This window comes from Stegodyphus dumicola, chromosome 10 (assembly GCF_044657685.1).
Source record: "Stegodyphus dumicola isolate Sdum_Otavi_A_Nest chromosome 10, ASM4465768v1".
Classification (NCBI taxonomy): Eukaryota; Metazoa; Arthropoda; class Arachnida; order Araneae; family Eresidae; genus Stegodyphus; species Stegodyphus dumicola.
Window position 1 is genome coordinate 92599664 of NC_140777.1, and position 17386 is coordinate 92617049.

The 17386-nt window shown below is 33.5% G+C and overlaps 1 protein-coding gene and 1 pseudogene across 1 annotated transcript in view; both read right to left on the reverse strand.

The window, feature by feature from the left end:
• Ac76E (adenylate cyclase type 2 Ac76E) overlaps nucleotides 1-17386 on the reverse strand; it is a 618104-nt gene that overhangs the window by 533088 nt on the left and 67630 nt on the right. The window contains exon 2 of the mRNA XM_085825247.1: nucleotides 10878-11024. Within this exon, the coding sequence (XP_085681373.1) occupies nucleotides 10878-11024 (147 nt within the window). The remainder of the gene's footprint in view (nucleotides 1-10877; nucleotides 11025-17386) is intronic.
• LOC118202483 (U6atac minor spliceosomal RNA) lies at nucleotides 8169-8269 on the reverse strand (annotated as a pseudogene).

Consider the following 17386-nt stretch of genomic DNA (forward strand, 5'->3'; position numbering starts at 1 on the left):
TTCAACTCATATTTGGAACAAATAATTTTCGAGTTTTTTTTTTTTTTTTTTTTTTTTTTTTTTTTTTTTTTTTTTTTTTTTAGGAAAATCCAAAAATTTGTGACTTCTTAAGATAAAGAGATTTTTAGAAACCCAAGCTGAAATGACGAAAGCAGTCAAAATTACTGCTGGCGCTTCTAGTGCTAAAATCACCAGTAATAAGTGAAGCCTGTGCTCTTATTAACACTTCTGAGCCTTTAGATGTTATCAATGAATATTCATTTTACAAAAACATTGCTAAGAGTAGTGGCTTGGTTCAAGAGATTCTAGATAACGCTAAGCATCTTTTGCATCTTACGAGCGGAACTTTGGAATTAGTGAACTTTCTGGTGCTTTACACTGTATTTAGAAAATTGTTAAGGAATTCATTTGTGCAAAAAGGGTACTCCTGTTCCTAATGCTAGTAAACTATTGAATTTGTATCCATTTTTAGACCACGAGGGAATACTCAGAGTAGGTGTCAGACTAAATAAACATTCACTTACGTGAAATGAAAAAACATCCTATGGTTCTGCCAACTAAACATAATTTTACTGTGATTGTGATTAATCATTTTCAGGTTTTTTTTTAATTTTCATGTAGGTGCTGAAGCAACACTATCACTGATAAAGTGTAAATTTTGGACTATTTCTGCAAGAAATGTAATTAAAAAATTATATTATTTGTATACATATTTACTTGTATGATTTGTAAAAAAGTAAATTCCAAGTCTGTTCAGCAACAGATGGCTGATTTACCAGGTGCGAGAGTGACCACATCCACAGTTTTTGCTATAACAACACTTGATTTCTGTGGTCCTTTTGTCATAAAAAATTTTTCAGGTCGAAGTAAACAGGTAAGAAAGGTATTTGTATGCATTTTTGTTTGTTTCACTACTAATGCGTTTCACTTTGAGACTGTAAATGATTTAACAAGTGCAGAATTTATAGCAGCACTTAAAGGCTTTACTTCCAGGCGAGGCAAAACCCCAGATATTTACAGTGATTATGGCAGAAATTTTGTAGGTGCTCATAGAGAATTAAGAGCAATTCTAAAATCTTTATTTAAGAATCAGGAAGATTCTTCAACTGAAGGCATAAATTGTATTTTAATATAATACTTTATGTGTAATAATTTGTGTTCCTACCTCTACTCCTCACTTTGGAGGTTTGCATAGTGAGAACTTTGGAATTAGTGAACTAGTGAGAAATCCCCTAAATATCGCTTGAAGAATCTAGTGAAAAAAATATCAAGAATATTATGAAATATGAGTGAGTGAGTGAGTGAGTGCACCGCTATGATGGCTTCCGACCACGGACATGAACCAAACGGAATTATATACCATCACGGAGGGGAAGACTCCAGAGTAACAAGGTTGAATATTATATACTAATATTAGTTTTTACATATTGATAACTGCAAGGTACTAAGCGTTATTCTGGTTATCTGCTTTAAGTTCTGAACATTATAATATTATCCACGGTTGTTTCTGCTTAGGCAGTGCCTTGAGATTCTCTCTATTTTATCAAGGGCTATTCTGTTTTTGAGTGTGTTATTCGTCCACATTGTCCAGGCACAGTCCGCTGGTTTATTCATGTGCCAGTTTCTTGTATGTACACAATGGAAGTAATAATGGTCCGTATCGCCTTCCTCTCCGCATTCGCAGAAAGGAGTATCCCTAAGTCTGAATCTGTTCAGGTATACTGGGAATGGTCCATGACCTGTCAAGAACTGTGTTAGGCTAGCACAGTGGGTCTTTATTTCCATGTTAACTTTTGGCAGTAAGCGAAATGTCCTTCGTCCTACCTCTGCCTCTGTCCATCTACTTTGCCAATTTTGTAGCAGACTTGTCAAAGTTGTTCTCTTAATATGAGACCAAGGAAGTTTAGTTGGTCTTTCTAATATATCCGTGCTATTGGCTGCCTGCTTGGCCAGTAGGTCAGCGACTTCATTGCCTTGAATCCCTGTGTGAGCGGGAACTCATTTTAGAGTGGGTCTTTGCGAAATAGGCATTGTCAGAAGCTGTTTCTGAATTCTGTATACCATAGGACTCCGGCTGTTTTGACGATAGCCGCCAGACTTGATGCCGAATCACTGAGTATGGAGAATTTCTCCTGTTGACATGTGTTCGCATATCTAATTGCAGCACTGATAGCTAGAAGCTCTGCTTGGTATACCGAGTTGTTCAAGCCTAATTTCTTTTCCACTCGAATGTTACAACTCCATTTTCTAGTCTACAGAAGGCGCTGCCCGTGCCGTTCTCAGTTTTGGAGCCATCTGTGAAAAGGTTATAATCTTATGAAGAATTTTTTACACTTATTGTTCAAACTGAATCTGCTTTTATTCTCGCCCTCTTCTTCCCATTTCAAGTGATCCAAATGATGTTGAGGCATTGATAGCTGCTTACCTTCTTATTTGCTCATCTGTAATTGCATGACCCGAACTTAATTTTACAGAGATTCCTATAACTCTGTTGAGTAGATGGCAGATGGTTCAGGAGCTAATTCAAACTCTTTGGAAAGAATGATCCTTTTAATATTTAAACAAATTTCTAAATAGACCTAAATGATATAAAGGAAAGGTAGAATGAAAGAAATGAGATTTATTTTTAGTATAGGATTCGGATAAGTATTTCTCTTTAAAGTGGGATTTAGCACAGATTTATTATTAAAATCCATTCATGTCAAGATAATATTATTGTGACACTTAAAAGTGGAACATAAAAAAGGCCAACGACAAAAGATTGACCTTTGCCTTTCGTTAACGAAAAGTCTTAAGCTACTTAATTATTTTATTCGCAGTAAATTATCAAGTTTTGAGCATTACTGTATTACTGTATAAATATTATTATTATTGCTTTGAGTGTTGTGTTTGTAGTTGACATAATTTAGTGCTATAGCATTGTATTTGATGTAGCTTGTGTTTGTAAATTCATTATTGAATATTTGCAACAATCAAGGCCTGGCGATTTGTTGACGCCAGAGGCACCATCAGTGAAAAATTTATAATAAATAACTCGTGTTCTAAACGCGTTAAGAGAGATGTGGGTTATTCGGCTCACTAAATAAATAGTCCATTGCGGTGTTAATTTTTAAATTCGAGTTTAACTCAACTACTGACGGGCCTAAATTCGTTATGTAAACTCTAGAAATGTAATATAAACAAAATTTCAATCAACTGATATCAAATAACAGTAAAAATTATTTTTAAAAACTAATAATTTGGTAGTTTTCAAATTTTAACCGTCACCATATCCCCCAGAAGGGTTTGTTAAGGTTTTTTACGATCTTGCTGAGCTCGTAGTCTATCGATCTGCTCTTGCGCTCGCTCCTGCTAACACATTTCATTTTTTGCCTCTTTTTAGCTTTGATTAAGTACCGTTTTCTTCACGCCACGTAAAGTACAACAACAAAATCACAAAATTTTTAAAAGCTGAATAGCATCATATGTTTAGAATTCCTGATGCAGTGTTAAGCAATTTTTATACCTTTTTTTCTTTTCTCAGATTTCTATCTCTGTGTCTTTTTTCAGATTATCATATCAGTATTGAGTTTGATTAGTAAGATTGTTAACAAATTTTTTGTCTCTTTATTATTAACTTTTGATGTATTAAATTTATTATTAAATCTAACATTCTTCGCACTTACGCCACATAAAATTCAATTCAACAGCACAATCACGAAAAATTCAAAGCCAGTATATCTTCAGAATTTTCAATAGAGGGAATTCGCACTTCCAAGTTTACATGTTCGGGCGTAGGCTACGTTATTGAAAACTGGAATGCAGTACCGTCGTTGTTTCACAGTGAGAGGAAGATATTTACATAAATACAGATTCTTCATTATTTAATTTCTTTAAAAATAACACAGAGACATTATATTTGGTGAAAACAATTTTAAAAGTGCTACGTCGTTTATAGTGAACCACTGCAAAATCCCATTTCCAGACAAATAGTTTTTTGAGGCTAATAACTTTAATGAGTTCTCTAGTGTAATTTCATAAAAATACTTATTTTTTTATTAGATACCTTATAATTTAAAAGCGTTTTTACTTAAATTAGTGTCTTATAAATGATGAAGAATCGGCGACACCTAGAGCAACCAAATTCTGGACACAATTTCGCCCTGTTCCAAATAAAATGCTTTTATCTCCAAGACGTCAGATTGTTGCCATTTGATAACGTGTATCATACTTAACTATCAGATGTAATCAATGAACTCGCTTGTTTAAAAGAAAAGTATTCTCAATGCCTGAAATGAAATACTTTTATATTCCATGACTCAGCGCGTTGCCATTTGGTTAAGTGCAAGATATTTAACTTTCACATTCAATCTGTTTGCTGCAGGATAACAAATTAAGGGATTAAAAGCAATACACGCAGATGTTAAGTAAATTTTTTTGGACTTCTTACTATAACTCGCTTATAGAGTCACACTCGTTTTCATAATATACGCTAAGTCAAGACTCTAAATAGAATTAAGCGACATATCTTCATGTATAGTTTAGCAAACTGAAACGTAAGAAGGATGTAAAAGACCCTCTTATTAAGAACTCAAATGAGCTGAACAAAAGGTAATCTTGGTGCTTGCAAAATCAGCTAGCGGTTAGGCGTAAACTCGTAAGTAGAATTTTAAATTAAAACTACGTTTTCAGTTAGCCTAAGGCTACTCAGAAATATTTAACGCACAAGTTGGTTCAACCTACACTAGCGTGACAACACTATTTGCAAGATTAAAAAAACGCCGTAGACAGGAATGCTATCGTAGTATGAACCAGTAGCGTGGCCTTCAACGGACGGAACACGCTCTGACTAAAGCAATCTCAAATCCTCACATAAGTATGTGTCTGCTAAAATTTGCATTCTGGCAGGAAAACGGAAAGGGAAATGTGACAGTACTGATTCGAAACATAAAATAACTGGCTATTTTAAATAAAGTGAATGCAGTTTTAAATAAAAAATACATTTAAATTATGAGCTGTTTAATAGGAAATATTCATTATTTTTATGCAGTTAGGTTAGGTGCTGTCACAGAAATCATATGTTTTTTCTTTTTCATGACAACTATTCTCCACCCCCAAAGCAGCTAGTCATATTAAGAAGCAGAAAAATATTTTTAAGAGCCGTGTTTATTTCTTCTAAATCGCTTTACTTATTGTTCAGATCTTTCATTAACAGCGCAAAACCATCTGCAGATTGTATGTGCGAGTTTGTTACTTAGCAACATACAGCTTAAATTTGAAAGTAACTCGCTTTACGAATGGCAACACACTGCCGCATGGGAAGATAAAAGAATATACTTAATTTCGGGCAACGCAGCTCATTGCTTTTAAATAGCCGAGTTCGTTGATTAAAACTGAAAGATAAATATCTTGAATTTTTACCATTTTTTGCTAATTTTTTATCTTTTCTTTTACTAATTTTATTAACAGAAAGTCAAGAAAGGAAAAATATGGGAATCATTTAATTTCCGTTACAGTAAGAACACGGCAAATGAAAAGGAGTCCCAGATTAAACCACTGGTAATTATCTCAGTATCATTTCTTTAAAACAACCTGCATTCCAATAAGAATGCATAACAGCACTATTAACACTACCAATATCGAACATATATTTTCATTTCTTCTTTCCCTGTTACTTGAATCTCGCCGAGTCTTATTGTGGTCTCTGCTACTCTTGAGGCCTCGGATCATCCTCCAGGAATTAAAGAATGTGAACGTGCAGCCAACTCGGCGAAATCGTAGACTGAATGCCGATTAAGTTTGCATTTCTGTGATTGGTTGGTTCTTGTATTATAATAGCATAAAATTCATGGTTAGAAAAGGAAGGTTTGGCGTGATTTCCGCAGATAATTGACGATGTCATCGTTACTAAAACAAACAAAAAAAATCACTTCATGAGCAAATCCATTTTTAAATTTATTGGAGCTCTTTCTCTGAACACATTGAAGAAGGGAAAAATAACGAGAATGTTTTTAAATTTTTCAGAACCTGGACCTGAAAAGGTAGGGAGACAAATGCCCGAGAAAATACTGGAATAAATCAGCACATTGTTTAAAAGGTAATATTTTGGTTGACCATCAGAAACCATTTAGCTTTAAAAAAAAGATAGAAAATACAAAGATATTGCCTGTTTACATCCACTGTTGATTAATCCGAAAGTACATTTCATTTATCCTTACTTTTATAAATATTATTTGATTTTGGGGATGAGTATTTTAAGCATTTTCCGAGATGAGCATTTCCGTAAATGCTCATTTCGGAATTTACGGCAGTTAAATTATTACTCCAGTCGAGGTTTTCGAATTTTAAGTGGCTAGAAATGTTATCGCATCATGTGACATTTCTGTCGAGCAAATATAATGTTTCAGCATCAAAAATCCATTATCTCTTTTCATGCCACCGCATTTTAAATTCCTTGAAGAATTTATTTATTTATCTCCAGTCAGCGTCAAACGACAGTTCCATCAAGAATGTAATTTCCTTTCCTTTACAGGAAAGATAATATCGTTTTCATAAATGGATCAAACTTCCATGATAACGAACTGAGAAAAAGATGGACTCGGAGAAAAAAATTAAACGTTTTCCTCGCATGAGTGCTGCATAATTGAATTCAATTTCGTGCATTACCGGAATGTTAAATAAGGCTTTCCGATCCATCAACAATAATGTTTATACAATAAGAAACATTTATTCTAACGCAAAGAGTGGCAGTATCTTTCAATCACCTTGTTTGAAATTAAATTTTTTAAAAAGGCCATCTTTGAAGATAATTGACGGAAACAATTTTACTTTTTTCACAGCGTACTCTTCAGTCATGAAATGTATACAGGAGTATGTAATCGGCAATGTATGAAACACTGGCATTCCATAGAATGCCTAGGCATTTTATAGGATACCAAGCATTTTTAAGCAAAGTAGGAATTGTGAGAATTATTATATATATTTCCCTCGACACTGTATATACTCTATCTAGGCATTCTTATGTACTAGCGCCCAAAAATTATATGGAAAATTTCATTTTTCAACATACAACCATGAAATCATTGAAAAGCGCTTTTCTTGATCAGTATAATGAAAAGCCAACTCAGTAAAATGATGATGCATATAATAAATATCAGCACCATGCTGTCATAAGGTACATCAGGGCACGCAAAACCAGAAGAATCAGCGCACGGAGTGCAATGCAACTTTAAATGAAGAAAGAAAAGGCATTTCCAGGCATCCTTCTGCAAATGAAAGCAGGAATGCACATGCATTATGGCTAAAGGAAAATATCAGGACACCTTTTACACATGGTAGGACGGCTATATTTTCAGCATCTTTTAAATACTAAACTTTGCCTCTATACTATGAATTTCATGTCTTCCAGCTGATTTTCTGAGGAACAACGGCAAAAATCAGAAACGTAGCTTAATGTTTTACACAATGTAGAATGTTATAAATGATACTTAGGCAAAGTATGAAAAAAATATATGAAACATGTACAAATATATACAGATCCATGAAATATGTACAAATATATAGAGATCCAGTCACATGCAGATTAATATGCTACTTTGTAATGAATTGTGAGTAAGATTTAAAGTTATCTTCAATAGCAGGAATATAGTCACCTAACTGAGGAACATGAGCATAGTTGCAAGAATATATTCTTGTGCATGTGGAATTTCAAAATAAATTGATTACGCACAAACCACGGTGAGTTATGATTTTCTTCCTGTACGTCCTGAGCGCTATTGCCCACACGGAGACGACGTATAATAAAACAGGACAAATTTACAGTGACATATTCTTTTGATGCGTAAAATCTAATGCATATAATACGTGCTCTTTGAAATTTAGTTGTGTTTATCTAAAACGGCTTCTAAATATTTTACTGAATGAAGAACCGGAACAGTCTGATTATTAATCTTGAGGTTTAGATTCAATTATTGATTGTTCTCGTAACGTCTAAACAGGATGACGCTGCATTTATCTGCATTAAGTTACGGTAAGTCGTAAAAATGTGCAACAGTGTTCAAACTGAATTGTAAATTATGAATTGCTTGGCTAAGTCTGATCGATTTCATCATAACAACCGTATCATTTGCATACTTAACAACTTCAATACTGAAAATTTGGTTAGGTTGTCGGAGAGTAGGAGGATCCAAATACATATATGGTTGTGCCTTAACCATGTATGTATTTGGGTCCAAAGGTCATTCCATCCTTGTAAACAGGAGTATTAACGTTCTCTCCTGTCAAATAACAGTGAAATTGCGGCTCATTGTAGGCTTACCCTACTTCAAGTATTAGCTCGGGCAATCCTGGCTTTAATGCTGTCCGGGATAACATCTGGGTTTTAGAATTTTATGACTGGCGAGGATATTTTTAAATATTAGACCAATACGTTCGATATCGCATTTTTAAACATTCTCTTACGGCCGAGGAACTTAAAGCAATCTCTGACGTCGATTTTGACGAAGGGCTGTCTACCAGTATAGCCACAACGTTTCACTTAGACACTTGGCAACACAACAGGGGCAAAGATTTTATATTGTTTTCGTACATGAATCAACTTGTCTACAGGGTTTTATCCATTTTATCGCTATTTGTTTTTTGTCTCATCTATTAACAATGAGCAAACCAAAATTCGTGTTTAATGTTTTCTGACAAGAACACAAATTTTTGAATTTGTGTAATGATAGTAATAATGAAATTGCTTATTGTTCACTGTGTACTGGACAATTGTTTGTTGCATATAAAGGAAAGGATGGCATTGAAGACCACGTAAAAACATCTAAACATATGAATGCTATTAATGATGTTGTTTCGGCACACATAAGAGTGCAGTGTGTGAAAAAATTTAAACTTGAAGAAAAGGTTATTTTATTTTACTTCCGATGATAACACCAACAGTAATTGTAGTAGTGTGCAGAGAAAGGGGAATGAAAATGTGTTCAGAAAAGTTCAATGTGATTTAGATAGACATATTTTAAGATCTGCTCATTCAGATCACATTGTACACAATTCAGTACAAACCATGTGTCTCCTGGACATAGAAATTATTGTTATACAAAATTATAAACATTTTCACATATATTCAGTAAAAGAAAGGATAAAAGTAGAAACTTAGAGAGTTCTGTGAATTTCTGGAAACAGATTACAAAAAAGTGTTATCTCATAGCAACACAAGGTTCCTTAATTTGTCACCCGCGTGGCTTAAAATTACTTCTTTCTTATCTTACGATAAGTGCCCAAAGTTATTACTTGATTACTTTGATAATCTAGAAAGTAAATTATTTTTGAAAGTTTACATGGTACTCTAGAGTTATTTCATAATCTAGTTCTGAAATTTATAACTAATTCTATCACAGGATGAGCAGAAGCATTTCAGACATTTTCTGAATTATTTCTCAACTTCAGGAAAGAAAAATCCACAAAAATGCATACCATCTTCTGCCAAAGAATTGCTATGCACTCCAAAAGAAAATATTGGCGTTCAGGAACAAAAGTTCCTCTCATGTGTAGACAATTTTTATAACGTTTGTATCCAATATTTAGAGTTGCGAAGAACTAGTTTTGATAAAGTTAGTAAGTTTCAGTGGATAAATTAACAAACTAAAATTGCCTGGTCTGATTTAGAACAAGATTCATAAGTTGTTAATTAAATAATAAAAGGTTCCATAAATATTGACGACTTAGTATTTGATGAACGTACATTGTTGAACCAGGTAATACAAAACCAAGGGGCATGTTGTGATTCAGATTTTGAAATAATAATGCTAGATACTATTGAAGAGAATAAGAAATTAATTTTTAAGGTGTTTCAAAAGACTGATATTTCGTGTTGCAATCTTTCTATAATCGTTGAGTTTGTAATATCTTGGCCTAGGACATGTGCTCCAGCTGAGAGGGTATTTTCAATTATGGAGAAAATGTGGCCAGCAGAAAGGAATAAACTTTTAGTATTTACTGTTAAACATCTTCTAATCAATTCAGAAAATTTTTTGGTGAATTCTATGATGTAATTAAAACAAACAAACCATTTCTGAAAACAATGTCATGTCTAAAAATTCAGGGAAATTTAAACAACTCAATAAAAAGCTTTAATGTTTCAGCAAACTGTTAAGACTTTCACTTTCAAGTATTTAAAAAAATACCTCAGGGTTGGATCGTCAAAAATATGGTAAGCCTATTTATGGTCGTTCTTAAAACTTTGCAATATCATAACGTTGCAGTAGTGATTTGGATATGGTGCCAAAGTTGGCAAATATTCGTCCTTTTTTGGCGAATTTTGTCCTTTTCTCGGTAAAAGTAGCAAAATGAATAATGATTTTAATGAACCCTTCACGGGTACAGCTAGTAATTAACAATAACTGAATTTAATCTGCGTTTATTGCTTTTGAATTGTTTACTTTGTTCATTACATTTCAAAGAAAAATTAAATATCTTACTCCGCCAAACATGTAGAGTAGATAACAAACTAGTGATAACATAATAGATAACAAACTGGTGCGTGAAAATACAAATATTTTAAACTGGATAGTGGCAACATATTTCTTACACGTCACTGAGGTCTTTTATTAAATTTAACAGACAAATATATTACGTTTTGTCTAGTGGCAAACACACTTTTTAATATCGTTGAGTTTTTAATCAAAAGTTCCTTAAATTCACATAAAATATAGAATAAATAAAAAATCAATTTCAAAACTTAGACTTCGACGTACCCATGTTCAGCGGAGGAGGATTATTCGTGTTCAAAATCTGGTGGCTATAAGTCGCTGCCACCTTTCCCTAATCGAACAACATACATACAAATTCTTTATGATTTAATAATAGATAGGAGATAATGCTTAAGCGATTAAGAAACTTACATGTGGATAAACTACTGTTACCAAAACTAAGAAGCTAGCCCCATAGAACAAACAGATTAGGAGTAGAGACAGGAACAGGGAATGCTGCAGACGACCGCAGTACCTCTTCTTCAGGTCCTCCACTTCCATCGATGGATTCATTTTTAACTGAAAACAAAAAGCTCATTTTAGTCCAGAGTTAGTCAATACATTTTAAAACTCTATCATACTAAGACGAAACAATATTTCGTTCTTATAAGAAAAACCTAAAAAGTAAAATTAATATCCAGATTTGGTAATTAAATCAGTCTATATTGATTCCTGGCGCACACATTTAGGCTCCATAAAATAAACCTAACAAATAACCTAAATTTAATTTCACGTTTTTTCCTAAAACGTGATTTCCATTTTTAAAAGTATATAATAACATCTCATTTATTAAAAACTGTGTCAGTAGTGCCACTCATGAAATTTATGATTCTTCTAGATAATTATATTTTTAACACAGATTTAATACTAGCTAATTAATAGCTACTAGCTAATTTTTATTTTTCTGTTTGGCTGCAATTTTTTTAATTTCGATATTTCAATTTTTAATGATTTTCAATTTTTAAGAAAATAGTAATACTATATCGTATTCGAATTTTAGAAATTTCTTGTTTTCTCTACTGGGTATAATTACAAATGTCATTAATGTATTATTTAAGGATTGCCTTAAGTTTAATCCTTTCTCTACGAAAGTTTTAAAAACATTTACCCCGATTTCTATCCAAATGAACAAAATATGTCATAAATCGGGTAAATTTAGCATTTGAGATTTTTTCGACAAACTGTTTTCAAGCTAAAAGCTGGGATATATGTTTCCCAGCCGTAGTTAATGATGGGATACATATGTCCCACACGTAGCTATCGACTTACTATAAGCACACCTTTTATTCTGGAAAATTTTCTTATATGAAATAGATTTACATCGTATGGTACAGGGTAAAGCAATCTTTGCGTAACTGGACGACTCACATTTGTCCTTTTCTCTATTTCATTTATGTACAACGGGCACAACGACATCTTGATTTTCCAACTCTTGGAAGATGATCCCCAACATTCAAGAGATTCTTAGCAATCTTTGATCCAGCAGTAATTTTTAAACTTTTATTGTAATCAAAGGGTTAAAGGCAGAAGAATCATTCTGACATCACTTGATAAATACATCACAGTCACTTGATCTCATCTCGCTTTTGGATTTTCCGTTGACCTTGAATTAAAAGGCTGAAATAAGAATCGTTTTTATCCACCTTATCAAGAAAAGCTGAAATGGCATGATTTTTAAAAATCCTCAGCTGGGCGTGAAAAGCCTGGAATAGGACATAATCAGCTGCCTAAGAGACAGCAACTAGGAGGAATTTTTAAGGACGAAACTGGCTCATATTGACTCAATACATGCGAGGAAACAGGATATGAAAACTTTCATGCAGCCGGCCCATACTTGAATTCCGTCCAAACTTCCAGAGTTCAGTGATTTTACTGCTTGGCTGTTTGCTTACACATAGTGAGTTCCGATTTGCACAATCTTTCAAAGTTGTTTTAAAATAACGCATTTCTAATCTTTTTCGGTACCAAAAGGCAGGTGTCATACACTTTTCTGCAGAAAAATGCATGCGTCAGTGTTCTTACCTGTAGCCACAGAAAAGAATATCAATAGATCTTATTACCTATACCAGGGAAAAGTAGATTGCATTAAACAAACATAGATTATTATAGTATGCCAAAGGAAAAGTCACGTTTTACACACGGTAAATCCATATTTAGAATCTTACCATTTCTTTTCTAAATTAAGCATAGCTGCTTATAGAATACCATTTTCAAACATCTTTGAACCAAGTGGGAAGAATGGAATAGCGAAAAAGACACCGACTGAAAAGGCCCAGGTGGAACAGCGAAACATTTTACAGGATGTTAGATTTATGTGCATTTAGATAAACATGGTAACGTTATGTTTTAATTTTTTTTTAATCAAGACCATTTTAAATTTCGCCATGGCAGCTGTAGAAAGGAAATATCAAAGACATTTCAGTCAATTTTGATATCAAGTAATATCAACAATTAAAGAAATCAGGATAATTGCCTTCATTTTGCGAAACAAATATTGCGAACTTTCTTTTTATATTTGAAATTTATTATTATTTATTATTATTACTAAGGTTATACAAAATACGAGAAGGCTATCTGCTTAAGAAGAGAGTTGCCTCCGTGGGGACATTTTAGGGGAACTGTCTCATATTAACCTCATATATAGAAAAAAACCCCGAATGCTTCATCCAGCCAACCCATTCGCAGAAACTTTGGTCCGAATAGAGCTATCAGTGTAAGCGCTGCAGTGGACCACTCAAAGAATAAGAAATTCATATGTGCGGGTCCTCCACATGTAGTAGTGTTAACGGTGCTGTCGACTATTTAAAGATAAGAAATTCGTGTGTGCGATCCTCCACAGGTAGTAGTGTTCGAGCTGTTACGAGGTGTGAGACGACAGGCTCTGACATTGCAGAAGAAGTAATTCGTTCAATTACGACTTCACTTGACATTACAGGAATCAGAACATTATGCCAAAGTCAAGGGAGTTCAGCGATCTGCAATGTGTCTGTCACTAAAGCCTCTCGATTCTAGGTAGGCCTGACGGACCAATAATACCGTTGCGCCTCTGATATCGTTCCAACTATAAATAATTATAGGATGTAAATACAGCTGAAAAACTACGAGGACGTGACTAATTAAATCTGTAAACTGTTTAAGACTAGATAACTCAAAATGCTTTTAAATACTCGACTAGACAGACTCTTGCCGTTAGCAAGATCCTCACATAATGAAGGCAATAACCTAAAATAATTGTTTCTATACTTTTAGTGTTGTTATGTACTGTTAACAGAACTCGTCACAAATTTATATTAAATGTGTTTTAGTTCTATGTGCAATAAGTAATACCCAGCATTATCAAACGCAACCAACACAAGTTACCACATTGAGTCACGCCATCATTCCATGGTCACGCCACCATCCTAGCGGTTTTAATATTAGGATTAGTAAATTCAGTCTGAGAGTAATATGTCCAAAGGTTCCTTTTTATGGATGATATAATAAAGTTGGTTAAGGACACTTGCCAACGTAAGATTTAAAATAGGGAGAAAAAGGAAACTGAGTATGGCGTAGATTTTTTTTAGAAATGTTTTTACATTAGAGAAAAAATGTGCATAAACTGCTTTGCTTCCAAAGAAGATTATTTGATCGATGTTACACCCCTAATCTTCATAATTGTAGGTCATTCTATTCTATTCATTTCTATTTGTAGGAAATTCTCTGATTTCACCATCATATTCTGCAGAAAGTTTACCACATAATGTGCTTCAATTAGTTTCAGAAAGCCTTCGACAATCCCATTCGCCACTGATGCTGATGTAACTTGAGTCTTCTTCCCATCAATAACCGCGCAAGAGTTAAATTCCTCACAATTCATGTTATTTATTTAAGATGATATTTAATCCATTACTTAGTGACATACCTTTGTCATTTAGCAATTTGTATACTCTCTTTCAGTGATGTCAAACTCAAATTGCATGCAGGACGCGTGCACGATCTGGAAACAATTTACGGGTCAGAAATCTGTTTCTTTTTAACAACATCAAAAAAATTATTAATAAAATAAAAAATATTTTAAACAAATTGTAAATTTCTCTTACTAAATAGTTATGAAAATATGACATAAACAACTAAAATAATATCGTAAAGAAAAAAACTCAAATTTCTATTTATTTTCTCTCTGAATTCTAAAGTTTGGTACCTGCGGCAGATAGTGGTTGGTTACAAATTTTAATTCAAATATACTGACAGCTAAATATTAATTTTTTAGAGTTCCTTTCGAATAATTCTTAGCAGGTTTAACTACTTATTAAATAATTTATTCAAATCTAAACTAAAAATAAACAAATTATGAAATATGTTTAAGTTTCAGATAACTTTTCCAAGTTGGACGAAACAATAAATAATGAAAACATAATTTCTTTCTGTTAGTTATTGCATTTTTCTTAGGCCCATAAATAAAAATAAGTACGTTTCTATGCAAATTATTATAAACTCTTCATTTCTTACTACACCTTGACACTTTATGATATAAAATTTTGATAAGTTTTGTAGTATTGGAGGGAAATTATCTTCATAACGGATTGTGGATGCCAATCGATCAGTCGGGTTCTTTTCTTATTAGTTTTCAAATAGGAATAAAAGCTGTTTGCATATAAAAGTATTCCAAAAGAAAATGATTATTCTTGCGCAAAAGTTGGAAATGGAGCTTGTTTATTTTTTGACAGGTATGAAGTTAATGAAATCTATACTTTGAAATCATTGAATAATATTTATAATACGTATAACAAATTAATTAACTCCTTTTATGAGTTTTCTGATGCGTTGTTCATCTTCGATTGCAATGGAAATGAATATACTAATATATACTCAACTTCAAATAACTAAAATCTCAAAATCTTTCTATCATCGTATTTACAACAAATACATAACTGTCTTTGCGAGCTGAATAAAATTGCTTCGGGGACCGCCAGTACCCCTGCTCTATTGCCCTTATTTGGCAACTTTACTTCATTTAAAAAAATTCATTTTATAATATTTTGATAACATTAACCGAACGTTGATCTAATAACAGACGGTGTTTTCCATATTTTCGGACGAACACGGGTGGCATTTCGGCAATTCGATAACACTATCCGAATGATAACATTAACTGCGATCGCATTAAGAGGCATCTATTGTATAGCCTATACGTGCTTTGCTATAATCCAGTAATTTTCAAACACTGTCGACTAGATAGACTTACGAAGGACTTCAGTTAGACTAACTGAACCAAAAGGCCTATCCTTTAAGACGTGGCTTAATTTTATAACTGATGGAACCCTTATAGAAAAACATATTTTAAAATAATATTTAAAGTAGATCAATTGGTAGGATCAATAGATTTATGTAAAGAAAATTAAAGAAGTGTACTGCATTTTTATTAAAGTATTTTAATATAAAATTAATGTAATTTACTTATTAATAGCATTAACACGTGCTGCAGGTGTGACCTACATTTGTATTGTATTTACTGATTGGAGTGTGCTTGAATTTGCACTTCCTTCTACGAAGTAAAGGAAGTACTGCAATCCCGAAAAATTTCGGTAATCAGATTTCAAAGGAAATATCTACTTTGGATAATCTCAAATCCAGTTTGACAATTTTTTTATGTGATATCTGTATGTACGGACAGAAAAAGCACTCTTTATTCTAAAATGATTTAAAAATGGATTTTTATGACGTATGTATGTATCTCGTAAAACGATTAGCTGTAGAATGTTGGCACTTTTTGTCTGCTATAACATCTAGCTATGCACCTCCCTTGTTTATTGTAATCAGCAGTACCAACTGTAAAATATGTATATTTTAAAATATAAATATTTTAAAAATTCATACAAATTGAAGAAATTTATAGAATTGAACGCGATTTCCAAAAACGTTATTCTCGTGACGGGGAACCTGCTTGGGCAAGGAAAAAATAACGGTTGAAATTTTTGCCGATAAAGGGGGCTACACGAGAGACGATCACACATTTCCATTAAAACTAAATTTATTTGCATGCAGGCAAATATTTACTAGTATATCACTCTTATACTACGTGTCCACTATCACTTCAAATTACAGTTTGCAAGCGAGTTACAACATCATCAACTGCAGCAAGTAGCAAAACGGAATGAATGCAGGAGATTTCGTGGCAAGTGGCGTCCTTTAAATGAACCAAATATATTGGGTATCTGAACTTGACCCAAAGCCCATAATCACGTCGTGTTAATTTCGAGGAGAGAGGAGGCAACTTATTTATACCGTGAGGCTTAACCAGTCTTCGGTGAAGGTTCTTCTTAGAAACGTTTTCACTTCAGTTGCGGTATGACGAGGTGCGATATTCTCGAATGAATGTCACTCTGTCAAGGACATTATGCTGTAGTTAATGCGGTGTCGCTTTCTCTTGCAGCAGATGTAATTAGCGTTTTCCAGTAACTGAGTAGGGCTTCCAGCCAGCATTTTTACAGCGCTGTTCAAAAAAAAGGGGGGGCACCATAATGGACCCACTGGTTACACGTAATGAATATGGGGCCTCCTCATTATACGCACGTAGGTTCTCCTTTGCCCAAATTGTACAGTTATGGGTGTTAAGTGTTCCATGTAATAAAAAATGAGCCTCATCTGTCCAAAACGGTGTCCGTCGAAAATATGAGACAAAAGCATCCAGGAAGAAAACGTCGCGGAGAAAACAACGCAAGGCGGAAACGTTGTAGTACAAAATATTGTGGGACAACAGAAAGGAAAGCGAAAATATTGCACGTTATAAAACATCATGGTACAAAATATCGTGGTAAAAAATGAAGTACCTACGAATCGTCGCATGACGATAACATCGCACGCATCGCAGATTTTGAATGTTGTAAATGCATGTTCGCATA